This window comes from Arachis ipaensis, chromosome B5, assembly GCF_059453495.1.
Source record: "Arachis ipaensis isolate K30076 ecotype BB chromosome B5, ASM5945349v1, whole genome shotgun sequence".
In the NCBI taxonomy this organism is placed as follows: domain Eukaryota; kingdom Viridiplantae; phylum Streptophyta; class Magnoliopsida; order Fabales; family Fabaceae; genus Arachis; species Arachis ipaensis.
In genome coordinates, this window is record NC_142440.1 from 137,972,472 (window position 1) to 137,987,083 (window position 14,612).

Genomic DNA, 14,612 nt, shown 5'->3' on the forward strand with positions numbered 1-14,612 from the left:
AGTAGAGGTCTTCACCTCCTCACTCCTCCTCTGGGCCGCCCAGACTGCCCAATCCTCTCTTCCTCAATCCATCTGTACTTCTTCTTCAGTCTTTTGTGCCGCCCAGTCCTCTCCTCGCCGCTCTCCTCCTGTCCATTGTTCCAGTGTCCTTGAGGTTCGTCTCAGCATTTTGCTTCGGGCTTCAACTTATGGCTTTTGCTTCTTCTCGCGTCTATTTTTGCGTCTACTTCTTTGTCTTCTCTTTCTGCTTCTATGCTGCATCTTCGCTTCTGTTTTCATTAAGCTTTGGGTTTTGGGTTCTGCTTCTATTTGCTTCAAGTTTTGGATTTTGGATTCTAGTTCATTTTTTATTTTAAATTTGAATTCTATCCGCTATTAAATTTAGATGTACTATTATTAAAAAAGTTTGGTTCTACACAGCACTCTTGTTATCTTGAATTTTGTACTACTATTAGCCAAGAAATTTTCAGTTCTTTAATCTTTTCTACTGTTGTTTGAATTATGATTCTGGTTCTTTAAGAGAATTTTTAAATTTTTCTTTTTTATTTTTTAATTACTAGGAATTTTTATTTTTTAACCGGATATATCCGATACCCGATCCGATCTGTAAAGTTGTGGATCAAATCCTAGGCTAAAAAGCGCGGATATTGAATCCAGTTCGTTCTGATGATCTTAGTGCAGATCGGATCAAAATTTTGCTCATATCCGATTCAATTCGTGTGCAGCCCTAGGCTCTAGCGCTCCCCCCGTCGAGCTGTTGTTGCTGCGTCGTCGTCCTAGCGCGAGCTGCACGTGCGACCGTTCACATTATTGCCGTAGGGAGAAGTCGAGCGCGCGGGGGTGATGCAATCATGCTCCCCTCTTCTGTCATCGCGCCACATTTGTCTCGTCCTCTCTCGCATCGCCATCCTCCCTCCGTTGTGATTTAGATTTTTTCGATGTGATTTAGATTTTTTTTTCATTTAGTTTGGATTTTTTCGATATAATTTGAATTTTTTTAGTGTATTGTGAGTATTTTTTCGTCTCTTAGTAGAAAGTGTATTGGAGTTTAGAATGTGGATGTTTTTTTTATTTTATAAAGAAAGAAACATTCACAATTCCTTGTGAATGAATTTAATGTGATTTGGATTTTTTTCTATGTGATCTGGATTTTTTTCTATATAATTTAAAAAAATTTTGATATAATTTTAATGTATTTTTATCTCTTAACAAGAAATATATTGGAGTTTATGATGCAAATATTTCTTTTACAAAGAAAAAAATTATTTAGTTACAAAGAAGAAACATCCACAATCTTTTAATTCCTTAAGAATGAATTTAATATGATTTAAAAGATTTTTTGTGTAATTTAGATGTTGTTTTATGTAATTTAAATTTTTTTGATATAATTTAAATATATTTTTTATATTCTGTGGAGTTCTTTTTTTATAGATATTAGAGTGGAGTTCAAATAGGAGTTAGTTGAAGTTGGTTGCAGGTCTTGGTTATCTAGCAAAGTTGATTAACTAATTAAGTCAATAACGAAGTGAGTGAATGTGAAACTATACAAACCTGACGTAAATGAACCATCCAATGAGAATAGCAAGAGCTTTTAACGAGGTTGGGCTTTTGGTGTTACATGTCGGACCAATGGTTTTGGGCCGTTGTTGTGATATATATTACTAAGGAATTTCTTTGGTGAAGAGTGAAGTTAGGTAAATAGTGAAAATTGTAATTAAATTTTTAAGGAGAATGTGTATTTTACATGACATTTTTATTTTTTTTAAATATTTTTCACCCAACTTCTCTTTTCACCATAATATTATCTATATTATGTGTGTGTAATGTTAACTTTATGTACTTAGTTTTTTTTTTTATAATATTTGTATATAAATTTCAATTTTTGTAACTAATATGTGTTTGTATACAATATCAAAGATTAAATATGTTATGTTAGTTAAAATAAATTAAAAAGTGATCTTGCCTGTGAAATAGGTCGGCCCCCACAATCTGCGACAGCTGAGCTATAACCTTGGAGACTGAGCGTTCAACAACTCGATTCCGAGCTTTTCCTTTTGTCACAATGTGATGTAAACAATGAAGAGGAGGGGAGTGTACCTGCAAAGGCACTCCAAAGCTTAAGTCAGTATATTGTCTTATTTTCAACCTACCTTAAAAGAAATACTTTACCTTCTTTTATATTATGAATTCTTCGTCCGTTACGTTCTCGGTAATAATCATCGGTTACTGAATTGATTTGTACCGACTTTATTATGCCGTTCGGATATCAGTTATGATAGGAGTATTAATCTGACCGAGTTATGGCTCATGAAAGGCCGAGCTTATAGCGGGCGACGGTTATTGTTTTTTAGTGACAACGGCTATAATGCCGAGATATAGCTCGTGTTTAAAGGTGGCCATATCACAGCCCCAAGATTGACCTGAGGAGGGTTTTTTAATGAAGCAGGTTGAACTTTTGGATGAGTTATAATTCGGTCAGGTGTTTTATTTAAGTGAGCCCCCAGTTCAACGTACTTCATTAAAAAAAAAGTGGGACTTTTATTTAGGAGAGAGAAAGTGTCCTTGGAGAATTAAAGGCTTGTTAAATTTCCAAGGTAACTGTCTCGTTTGGTGTGATTGAGTTGGCAGTTACTTCTGGATGTGGTTAAGTTCAAATGTGTGGTAAGTTATCCCTGACTCTGGGTTCTTTGCTGCTTGGGAAACATAATGAGTAAAAGAGGTATGCATGCTATTTCCTTCATCTTCTACTTTGTCATCTGTGTCTTCTACCTCTCTGCTTTTCTGTTCTGGTTCTCGAATGGATTTAGAGAAGGAGAAAAAAGGGGAGATTGACTGGTCGTATGATTGGGTTAGTGATGATGTGAAGTCTTGTGTTTCTTTATTTTGTGATGATGTTGCTGTGAAGCAGATAGACATGAAGAGAGTCGTCAGGGCTGGTTATGGTGTTGAAGTGGAGTTGTTGCCATGTAGTAGTCAGGATAGGATTTACCATAGGGGGCAGGGGTTTGAGTTTTTCTATATGCATAGTTGCGTGTTAGAGGAGCTGCGAGTGAGACTGCCTTTCACTGTTTTTCAATGTCAGATTCTAAAGCAACTTAACTGTGCTCCTTCACAATTGCATCCTAATGGATGGGCATTCCTTCGGTGCTTTGAGATATTGATGGAATTTCTGGAGTTGGAGCCTTCTGTAGATTTATTTTTTTTTCTTTGTTCCAAGCTAAAGGGGTTTGGAAAGGGGGGTGGGTAAATCTGAACAGTACTCCTGGGTTTGGTATTTTTAAACTGTACAAATCATCTTTCAAGGATTTTAAGGAGATGTATGTTAAAGTGAGGGGTGTGGAAACAGAATTTCCATTTTATATGGATGAGTTGTTAGCGGAGAGGTTCCCTTTATGGTGGTGCTCGAAACCGTAAAATATCCTCGGTGCCGAGGTTATTATTCCAAGGAATGTCTGTATTATTGAGTTTTTAGTTGAACAAATTGATCGGAAAGAGTTGATTTCGATGTTTGAGTTGTTGAAGTGGGATGAGGATAGGAATTATGTGGTAGAGTATATGGGTGAATTTTATTTTTGGTTTCTGTTGTTTTTATTGGTTAGTTATGTGCTGACATTGCGTTTGTTTTCATGGAACTTGTAGGAGGTAAGTACCCTGGCATTTCGGCTGCGTCGCTGAGGTCCCGGTTTAAGAGCAAGAACTTGGAAAAGGAAGTTTCTTCTACCAATCATGAGAAGGTGGTAGTGGCTGGGGAAGTTAGTCAGCCCCCTCATGGTCGTCGGAAAGTGATCGTGAAAAAGAGGAAATCAGACGTGGTAGACTTATCTGACGAGTCTAGTGGGAAGGAACATGGTGTCCCCCTGGAGGAAATTGAGGCTTTTGTTGTGAATTAGAAAAGGCTTCATGAGATGTTTGAATAGAGTGGAGGTTTGTCTGTCTGGGGGAAGGAGTATCCTTACATAGTTGTGGCCGACGAATATTGTCAGTCCTCTGCCGATGTTTCTTTGGCAAATGAGGTTGGTGAGATGGCTATTGGGCAGTACATGCAGGTAAGATGTGTCTTATATTTGTAGTTTGGTTTTGCTTATTTCATATGCTTTATGTAGTAGTTTTGATGTTTTTATAGGTGGTTGGTCTGTGGCTTGCTAGTTTAGGGCGAAGTCAAGGGCTGAGGCATAAGAAGATTGCAGGTGAGAAAGCAGAATGTGTTGTGTAAACAGAAGAGTTAATTAAGAGCAAGGGTATTGCTACTGGGTTACAAAGTCGGCTGACTGAGACTGAGAAGCAATTGAAGGAAACAAAAGATAATTATGCCAAGGATGTGGAAGATTTGAAGAAAAAGGAAGCTAATCTGGCGAGCATGGAAACTCGGTTGATTGAGTTTACAGCTCGGCTGAAGAAGATGGAGAAAAAGAAAGGTGATGAGATTTTGGATTCTTTTGTTGAAGGTTTCGAGAGGGCATGCTTACAAGTGGAGTTTTTTGTTCCTGATGCTGACCTTTTTGGAATGGATCCTGCGAAGATTGTTCATGATGAGAAGCTAGTGGAGGATGATGGGGAGGCCGAGGACGAGGCCGAGAATGTTTAGTGGCTTTTCTGTTTGTTTTGTAAAAAACTCTAGTTAATAGATATTTTTGGGTTGTTATTGGATATGTTGTTAGACTTTGTTAAGGTTGTAAGCTTGTGATAATTGCTACTTTGTTTGGATATTGATATTTGGTTGAATTGGTATTTAGAGAAGCATTTTGCTTGTTTAATTGGAATTTTGTTCAGGACATTATTCCTGTGTGTATGTTAGTATTGCCGAGTTATTTCGGATTTGACAATTGTTCGTCGTTGTAGACGAGTTTGTAGTTATGCTTTGATTTTGGAAAGCAAGAAAGTGATAGATGCGCATATGTGATGCATTTTTGAATACGAAATGGATATGTTTTGATTTGGGAACCTTTGAATACAAAGGTGCAGGTAGGCTAGCCTCGTTAAAACCTCTCCAAGCAAAACCCTCTAGGGATAAAATCTTGGCAGTAGGAAAAAGAGTACAAGCCTGTCCCTGACTTTTTAACTATAGAATTTCTTTAGGGAGGATACATTACAAGTGTTGGGTAGGATTGTACCATTTAGAGTTTCTAGCTTATATGCTCCGTTGCCGAGGACATGTGTAACTCGATATGGGCCCTCCCAGTTTGCGGCGAGCTTGCCATGTGATGGTGGGCGTCGGGCGACTTCTATCTTTCGAATGACCAAGTCTCCTTTGTCGAATGTTCAGCTTTTGACCAATTTATTGTGGCGCCGAGATAATGTTTGCTGGGCTGCACGTTGTCTTAACATGGCAACATCTCGGACCTCTTCGATGGTGTCTAACTCGGTTTGCCGAGCTTCATCGTGTTCGCCGAGTTGTGTTCTAATTGAGCTTTGGGAGATTTCTAGTGGTATCATTGCTTCAGAGCCATATACAAGTCGGAATGGTGTCTCCTTTGTTGATGACTGGGGTGTTGTATTGTATCCCCATAGGACTTCAGGTATTAGGTCGGCCCATAGTCCTTTTGCGTCGTCCAACTTCTTTTTCAGTGCGTGCAATATCACTTTATTTGCTGCTTCTGCTAGTCCGTTCGTCTGAGGATATTCAACAAAGGCAAAATGTTGTTTGATTTTGAGGTTCTGCAAGAAAGATTGAAATTTCTGATCGACAAACTGGCGACCATTGTCAGTTATGATATGATGAGGAATGCCGAAGCGGCAATTGATGTTTTTCCAAGCGAAAGAGATTATTTGGTGTGATGTGATTTTTGCCAAAGGTTGGGCCTCGACCCATTTTGAAAAATAGTCAATTCCGACTATAAGAAATTTTACCTGACCCGGCGCCGTAGGGAACGGGCCGAGAATGTCTAATCCCCATTGGTTGAAAGGCCATGTGACATCGCTATGGTGCATATCTTCGGCTAGAATGTGGATGGTTGGGGCGTGCTTCTGGCAATTTATACAGGTCTGGACTTTGTTTTGACAGTCTTGTTTTAGTGATGGCCAAAAGAAGCCGGCGCGGAGGATTTTCGATGTTAAGCTCCGAGCTCCTGTGTGTGTTTCGCAGATCCCCTCATGTGCTTCGGATAGTGCTATCTCGGCCTCGGGTTTGCTGAGGCACTTGAGCAATGGGCGAGTGTATCCTCGTCTGTATAAGGCTCCGTTCAGTAATGTGAAAAAGGTGGCTTGTCTTCGGAACCTTTTCACATTCTCAATGGTTTCTGGGATGCGGAACATTTGTAGATAATTTATGAAATCTGTTTGCCAATCTGTTTCCTGTGTAACAGTTAGCACCTTTGTCAGATCAACACTTAGAGATGTTATAGTAAATTGATGTAATGTGGAGATCTCGGATTGGGTACTGCCGAGCTTGGATAAAATATCGGCTCTTTGGTTTTGTTCTCTTGGTATGTGTTGTATTTCAAATTCTTTAAATTGTGAAATTAAATCTTTCACTAACAGCAGATATTTAGATAGAAGATGGTCTCTTACTTGAAATAAGTCATTTACCTGTTGAACAACTAACAGAGAGTCACAGTATACCTTAATCGTGGGTATATGGAGATCCAAACAAAGTCGGAGTCCTGGGACTAGGGCTTCATACTCCGATTGATTATTGCTGGCCTTAAAAGATAAATGTAAGGAATGCTCAAGGATGGAACCATCATCGGCTTCCAGTCAGATTCCGGCACCACATCCTTCTTTGTTGGATGAGCCATCTATGTACAAGGTCCATTGTTTTGTGTGGTCATCTTCGTTTGGTATTGTAAGTTCGGCGATAAAGTCGGCGAGAAATTGTGATTTGATTGGCCCTCTGGACTGATATCTGATGTCAAACTCGGATAATTCGATTGACCACTTTATAAGCCTTCCTGCAATGTCGGGCTTGTGTAGCACTTGTCGTAGTGGGTGATCTGTCCTGATATTGATGACATGACTTTGGAAATAAGGTCAGAGTCTGCGTGCTAAGAAGACTAATGCCAGGGCCAGCTTCTCTATTATCGGATAATTAAGCTCGGTGTGCTAGAGTGTTTTGCTGACGAAGTATACTGGGTGCTGAATTTTGTTTCTTTCTGTTACAAGAGCAGAGCTTATCGCCCAATCAGTAACTGACAAGTACATGAATAAATCTTCCCCTTGGAGGGGTTTTTGTAGAATTGGCGGTTGTGAGAGAGTTGTTTTTAGGCTGGGTTTGGTAAAGCTTTTTTAAGAGGTGCTTGTGCTTTTTAAAAGCACAAGCACGTCATTTTGCGTTTGGTAAATTAAAAAGCCCAAGTGCTTGTACTTACGGCTTTTAAAAGTTAGGGGTGCTTTTGAAAGCACCTAGGAGGGAGCTTTTCAAAGCTGGCTTATGCTTACCAAATTTTTTTCATTTTCCCGCACATATTTCCCACTATTATATTGCCATTAAAATCCTCGTATATTTCTAACTTCTCATCCTAACCTTCACAAATTCTAACACATTCTTCATATATTTTTTATTTTTCAACCTAATCTTCACAAATTTCAATACAAATACATCTCTATCACATATTAGGTATGAACTTCTATCTATTTATGTTATTTTTTTTGCGTTAATTTTGCATTTTTTCAGTAGATCTATTATGTTTGTTTTTCTCTATTCTTTGAAATGGGAAGAGGTTGATCTGGTTTATAAAAACCAATCATAAAATTTTCTTTGCATGAACATTAGTCAAAATTATAATAACATGTATATACATATGTAAATATAGATATATAATCATAAGAGTAGTTTATTTGAGATAAGTGTCCTATTTTTTGTGATCTGTAAATGTGAGCCAATATATATAGGTGGATAATGAACGTACCTAGTACTAACATTGGATTACATACAAAGTTTATTATTGACTAATGATAAATCTATTTATATTAGTACAGAGAATAAATCAAGTAAATATGTTAATTATTAGTCTCTAAAATTTGAGTTAGTATCAAAATAAAGTGTTAATTAATTCAATTAGAACTCCAAAATTTGATTCATGAATCATATTATCAGTTTATTGTTTCTTGTGTTTTTTTTTTCAAGTAATGTTAATTAATTATTCTATGATTCTTTTGTTTTTATAATATATCTGGTTCTGTGTTATTATTGGCCTACTAGAATAGAATAATATTGTATGTTTATTAGTCTTATTAATTGATAATAATATTTTATAAAGTTTATTATTGTGTAACACATAACAAGTATTTAGGTATACCTGACTTAAAATTTTATGATTTACTTTGTTTTCAATCTTTCAATTTTTGTATGAACTTATGGAATAATTTTTGTTATCATATGATAAGTTTTGATGGATACAACAATGAATTTGATCACATCTGAAGAAAAAAATGATGGAAAAAAATTACACAATGGAACAAAAATCTAGTAAATATCTTTTGTGTTTTGTGTGTGAAAAGTATTGAAGCTGGCAGCAAACCCACACATTTTGATACCAAAAGTTGGAAACAATTGATAGCTGAATTCACAAAAGTTACGGGAAAAGAATATAATAGAAAACAATTGAGAAACAAATGGGATCAGTTGAAAGTAGATTGGAAGAATTGGAAGCAATTGAAAGGGAACGAGACTGGACTTGGATGGGATTCTGCTAAAAAGACAATTGATGCAAGTGAAGAGTGGTGGACTAAAAAATTAGCGGTTAGTATTCTTAAGCTTAGTTTGGTAAGCATAGTAGCATACATACATACATATATATATATATATATATATATATATATATATATATATATATATATATATATATATATATATATAATTAGTACTAAGTATCAATATTTTATGTAGGTTATTCCAAAGGCTAAAAAATTTAGAAAAGAAGGGATTCATCCAGATTTTGAGGCAACATTGGATAGGATGTTTCAAAGAACAGCTGCAACAGGAGAAGATGCTTGGACTCCATCTTCCGGAATAGTTCCTTCTTCAATTGAGAAAGATACACAACTTGAAGATAGTGAGGATTTTGATATATAGCCTGAGTCTAGTGTTATAAACATTAAAAGAAAAAGGAAAAATTTCACTAATGCTAATACTTACAAGAAAGCAAAAAAAGTTGGAGGTGCTTAGAAATTGTCACACCAAATTGATAGACTTTGTGAGGCTGTGAAACGTAGGAGCTCCAATAAAAATGATACTTTGGGACCTAGTATAACTCAAGCAATAGAAGAACTGGATGCTATACCGGATATAGATCCACTTGGACAAATTTATATGTTTGCAACTCGACTCTTCTTGGATAAAGATAAAAGAGAGTTGTTCGTTGCCTTAAAGCATAAAGAAGTCAAAGTTGCGTGGTTAATGAACGAAAAGAATGTCCAAGAGGAGAAGGAGAACAGTTTATTTACAAAACTTTTTAAAGATTTTTTTACATTCATTTTATAGACCATGAGTTGTGTCTGCTATTTACATTCATTTGCTTGGATTTGTTTATTTTATTTGATCTTTTTTATTGCAAATAAAAATTACAATACTTTTATTTCTTGATATATTATTCTATTTTTTTAATCCTTGTGTTCTTTCTTTTAATATAATTATTATACAGTGCATTGGAATATGGAAATTGATTATGATGAAGAGGAAGAGGAAGAATTTGATCGAGTTTTAAATTCCACAGTATGTTTGGTCTTCCAATATTATAATAAGTATATCTATAAAAGATCATGCATGACTTCTACACAAACAGGAAACAAATGGCTTAAAGAGATATTAGAAGGGAATAATAGTCGTTGTTGCAGCATGTTTAGGATGGAAAAAGATGTTTTTAAAAGACTATGCTATGATTTGGAAACAAACTATGGTTTATGTGCCTCAAGGAGAATAAGTGCTGCAGAAATGCTAGCAATGTTCCTATTTGTACTAGGAGGTGAAAACTCAAATAAGTCAACTAAGGAGCGGTTTCAACATTCTGGTGAAACAATAAGTCGAAAATTTGAAGAAGTGCTACAAGCTGTGTGCAAAATGGCCATAGACATTATACAACCAAAGGATCGTGATTTTAAAGAAGTGCCTACAAAATTAAGGAATGATGATAGATATTGGCCTCACTTTAAGGTAATTTATATATTATTTATTTTAAAAAATATTATAAATAATTACAAAAAAATTATTATCTTTCATTGCATGTGTTGGTATTAAATTTGTTTTATAGTATTTGTAAAATTGATACTCTAATCATGTTAATCATAGGATGCAATTGGTGCTATAGATGGAACTCATGTACCAGTGATTGTGTCTACTGAAGACCAAATTCGATTTATTGGTAGAAAAGAAATTCCAAACCAAAATGTTATGGTTGCATGTAATTTTGATATGGAATTTACTTTTGCTTTGGCCGGTTGGGAAGGGACAGCTCATGACACAAGAGTATGTTTACATGCAATTGGTACATCTGAGTTGAACTTTCCAAAACCTCGACCAGATAATACTTGATTATCTTTAAGATTAAATTATATACTCCATATATAGATTTAATTTCTTATCATGTTTTCTTTCATTTAATAATATACAGGTAAATACTATTTAGTAGATGTAGGCTATCCAGAAAAGAAAGGTTATCTAGGACCATACAAAGGAGCAACATATCATTTGCCAAAATTTCGTCGTGTTAATGGACCTTCTGGATACTACGAAATATATAACTATGCTCATTCTTCACTTAGAAGCGTGATAGAACGTACATTTGGAGTTTGGAAAAAGAGATGGAAAATTTTACGAGATATGCCTAGTTTTAGCTATAAAAAACAAATTCAAATTGTTATTGCAACAATGGCTCTGCATAACTACATTAGACGTTATTCTACAAGTGAACGTAAGTTTAAAAAATATGATCAGATGGACGTTGAGCTTGAAGAAGAAGATGGATATGGTGATGAAGGTGAAGCTGAAAATGGAGTTGAAAAAGTTGGAGATGAGTTTCTTGGAACTATGGAGATGGTTCGAAATAATATAGCATCAAGTTTGATTGGTGGAAAAAATTAGGTTATAGTGATTTAGGTAATTTAGTATTTTTAGTAATGATGTTTAGGATAAAATAAATTTTTATGATACTTATATAAAATTTTAAAGTTAAAAAATAAAAGAATTTATTTATTATATTTATGTTTATTATGAATTTTTTATTTTAACATTATTTTATTTTAAAATATTATATAAATTTTTAAAAAATTTGAAAAAAGAAATTATTTTTTGTTATAAACATGTTTATTATAATTTTTTCAACTTTTAAAAGCTGTTTTACCAAACACAATTGTGGTGCTTGTACTTATTAAAAGTCATTTTTAATTTGATTTTACCAAACGCAAGTGCTACAGCTTTTAAAAAGCTATCTTTTAAAAGACAGCTTTCATAAGCTACTTTTAAAAAGCAAAAGCTTTACCAAACCCAGCCTTAGTGTGTTAAAAGCTCTTTCATAATCGTCGGTCCATTGAAATCTGTTTTTCTTTTTGATTGTTTGGAAAAATGGATTAGATTTTGAAGCTAAACAAGGTACAAATCTGGATAGTGCCTCAAGCCTTCCTGTGAGGCGTTGAACTTCTTTTATAGTCTTCAGGCTTGTCATCTCCAAAACTGCTCGACATTTGTTGGGGTTTGCGTCAATGCCCCTACCATAACCACGTTGGCCAGCCAGGTGGTAAATCTAATTTCTTTGATGAACTCTGTGCTGATAAGTTTTTGTGTCTCTTCTAATGATGCTCTTCTTTTCTCTTCACCAAGTTTTCTTTTCTTTTGTTGCACAGGTCTCGCAGATGGGTTTATAGCTAATTTATGACTAATGATTTGTGGGTCTATGCCAGGCATATCGGAAGGTTTCCAGGCGAATAAGTTGGCTTGCTCTTGCAGGAAGGCGGTGAGGGCTTGTAGCTCCTCTTGTCTTATTGATTTACCTACAAAAGTGAATTTGTTAGGATCATTGTTAAAATATATCTTTTGTAAGTCATCGGATGGAGTAGGTCATTCTCGGAAGTCTGTTCTTGGATCTAGGTCGGCTAATGCCGAACTATTTTTTGTAAGATCGACATTGTTAACTTGTTGCTTCGAATGAATTTGGAATTTCATGCCGACGTTGTAACAATGCCGAACTTCTTTATGATCGCCATGGATTGTGACAACATGATCGTCCTGCAAGGGAAACTTAACACACAGGTGTACTGTAGATACAATGGCGCCGAACTTGTTTAAGAAAGGGCGGCCAAGGATAAGATTATATGGACTGAAGCAATCTACTACTAGATATTGAATATCACAAGTTTTTGAAAGAGGATGCTCACCCAGTAGGGTTTGTAACCACACTGATCCCATTATTGGAACTCGTTTGCCCGAGAATCCGACCAGATCTCCCCCTGTTGACTGGAGAATGTTGTTACTGAGCTTCATTTTTTGAAACGTCGAATAGAATAAGACGTCTGCGCTGCTTCCAGGATCTAGAAGTACTTTCTTGACCAGTAGGTCTCCCAACTGAAGAGTGATAACCACGGGATCATCCAGGTTCTGTATGTTAGACTTAAAGTCTGCTTGTGTAAATGTGACTTGTGGGAGTTGTGCTGAATTCTCAACCTCGCTTTGCGGTCCTTCTAACGAGCATATTGCTCGGAATGATCTTTTTCTTGACGAGCTTGAGGATCCTCCACCGGCGTACCCTCCTGAAATATAATTGATTATTCCCCGAGGCTTTTCGTAATTGTTTGGCGTTACCTTTTCTTTTCCTCGGTGTTGCTGTTCGGTTATGTCACTGTTTGTAGAGATCGCCGTGCGCTTTTGGATGTGACCTCCAATATACTTGTCAAGGTGACCTTGCCGAGCCAATCTCTCTAGGAGGTCTTTGGCGACCACACAATCGTCGGTGGTGTGACCGTGCTTTTGGTGGAATGCGCAATACTTGGATTTGTCTGCGTGTTTAGTATCTTGGTAGGTGCCAGCCTTTCTCAGAGGCTTGATCAATTTTGAATTCAGGATTTTCTTTATTATGTCCTCTCTCCTGGTATTGAACTGCGTATAAGAATCAAACCGAGGGGTTAGTTTAAAATTTTGCTTACTGCTCGGCGCCTTATGTTCGTCTCTGTAGATTGTTTTGTCCGACTTCCGAGCTTGTCTGAGTTCCTCGATATCGATTTGACCTTTAGCTTTTTTGCGGAACTCGGCAAGGGTCTTCGGCTTTGCTACCGCAATGGTTTCTTGGAACTTTCCTGGTCGGAGTCCACTTTTGATCGCGTGGAGATGGACCTCGGGGTGAAGGTCTGGTATGCTTATGGCAATCTTCGTAAAATGAGTCATGTACTCCTTCAAGCTCTCATTTTGTCCTTGCTTGATTGTATTAAGATAATCCGAGTCGTGCAAATAAATTGCAGATCCTGCGAAATGTTCCTCGAATAACTTGGCCAGTTGCTGAAAGCGCGAAACAGAACCTGCAAGCAAAGCACACAACCAATCAAGTGCAGGGCCGTCTAAATAATTTGGAAAACAACGGCATAAAACAGTATCTGATGCACCGTTGACGATCATTATTGATCGGAACTTTTTGAGGAATTTCTTCGGGTCTCCAAGCCCATCATAAGGTGTGAGGATTAGTGGCAGGGTGAATCTCTTTGGCAACTCGAAGTTCATCACTTCTTCTGTGAAGGGTCCTACAAGTTCGTCGGACTCTTCCTTTTTATCTTCGGGTTGAATTTCGTCAGCTCGGACAGTCTCCGAGACGTGAGAGGGCTGGGAATGATGCTCATTATCCTCTGGCTGTTGGTGATGAGTATCGTTATGTTCTATCCGAACATGGTTCAGTTCAGCGATTTGAGCAGCCATTATCTGATTTTCATCGGCCATTCGTTGGTTGGCTTGCTGTAGCTCGGTTACCATCCGCATAAGCTCGGACAAGGAAGGAGGTGGCACGTCAGCCATGGGTATAAGTGAGAATGATGGGACCACAAAAGAAAGAATCGATTTCTTCGGGCTCCACGGTGGGCGCCAATTGATCTTGCCTGTGAAATAGGTCGGCCCCCACAATCTGCGACGGCCGAGCTATAACCTTGGAGACTGAGCGTCCAACAACTCGATTCCGAGCTTTTTCTTTTGTCACAGTGTGATGTAAACAATAAAGAGGAGGGGAGTGTACCTGCAAAGGCACTCCAAAGCTTAAGTCAGTATATTGTCTTATTTTCAACCTACCTTAAAAGAAATACTTTACCTTCTTTTATATTATGAATTCTTCGTCCGTTACGTTCTCGGTAATAATCATCGGTTACCGAATTGATTTGTAACCGACTTTATTATGCCGTTCGGATATCAGTTATGATAGGAGTATTAATCTGACCGAGTTATGGCTTATGAAAGACCAAGCTTATAGCGGACGACGGTTATAGTTTTTTAGTGACAACGGCTATAATGCCGAGTTATAGCTCGTGTTTAAAGGTGGCCATATCAAAAAGATATGTGGATTTAGTTGAAAACAATGTTATATGACTAACAAATATTATTATTTTGGGCCAGTACTTAGTCCGTAATAGTTTATATATATTCATATTTATAAGAGTTTGTATACATAAAATACAAATTTATATTTATATTTATCAGAATTTGTACACATAAA

At 36.8% G+C, this 14,612-nt stretch overlaps 3 protein-coding genes across 3 annotated transcripts; 2 read left to right on the top strand and 1 right to left on the bottom strand.

Moving 5' to 3' along the window:
• Positions 1-6,948: 6,948 nt before the first annotated feature.
• Positions 6,949-9,010, top strand: LOC148565917 (L10-interacting MYB domain-containing protein-like). Its single transcript, XM_088487302.1, has 3 exons — positions 6,949-6,965; positions 8,437-8,701; positions 8,825-9,010. The coding sequence occupies exons 1-3, from the start codon at positions 6,949-6,951 to the stop codon at positions 9,008-9,010; spliced, it is 468 nt and encodes a 155-aa protein (XP_088343428.1).
• A 579-nt stretch (positions 9,011-9,589) lies between these two features.
• On the top strand, positions 9,590-11,886 carry LOC107641086 (uncharacterized). The gene is made up of 4 exons (XM_088487303.1): positions 9,590-10,087; positions 10,223-10,418; positions 10,545-10,969; positions 11,830-11,886. Exons 1-4 carry the CDS (start codon positions 9,590-9,592, stop codon positions 11,884-11,886), a joined length of 1,176 nt encoding a protein of 391 aa, XP_088343429.1.
• A 100-nt stretch (positions 11,887-11,986) lies between these two features.
• LOC107641087 (uncharacterized) lies at positions 11,987-13,924 on the bottom strand. The gene has a single exon (XM_016344595.1). The coding sequence runs from the start codon at positions 13,922-13,924 to the stop codon at positions 11,987-11,989; it is 1,938 nt and encodes a 645-aa protein (XP_016200081.1).
• Between the last annotated feature and the right edge of the window lie 688 nt (positions 13,925-14,612).

Coding starts and splice junctions, on each gene's coding strand:
- LOC148565917 (XM_088487302.1), top strand. Junction 8,702..8,824: donor GTATTCTTAAGCTTAGTTTG/GTAAGCATAGTA, acceptor TATTTTATGTAG/GTTATTCCAAAGGCTAAAAA.
- LOC107641086 (XM_088487303.1), top strand. CDS start 9,590: ATGGAAATTGATTATGATGAAGAGGAAGAGGAAGAATTTGATCGAGTT. Junction 10,088..10,222: donor GATATTGGCCTCACTTTAAG/GTAATTTATATA, acceptor TGTTAATCATAG/GATGCAATTGGTGCTATAGA. Junction 10,419..10,544: donor AGTATGTTTACATGCAATTG/GTACATCTGAGT, acceptor AATAATATACAG/GTAAATACTATTTAGTAGAT.
- LOC107641087 (XM_016344595.1), bottom strand. CDS start 13,924: ATGGCTGACGTGCCACCTCCTTCCTTGTCCGAGCTTATGCGGATGGTA.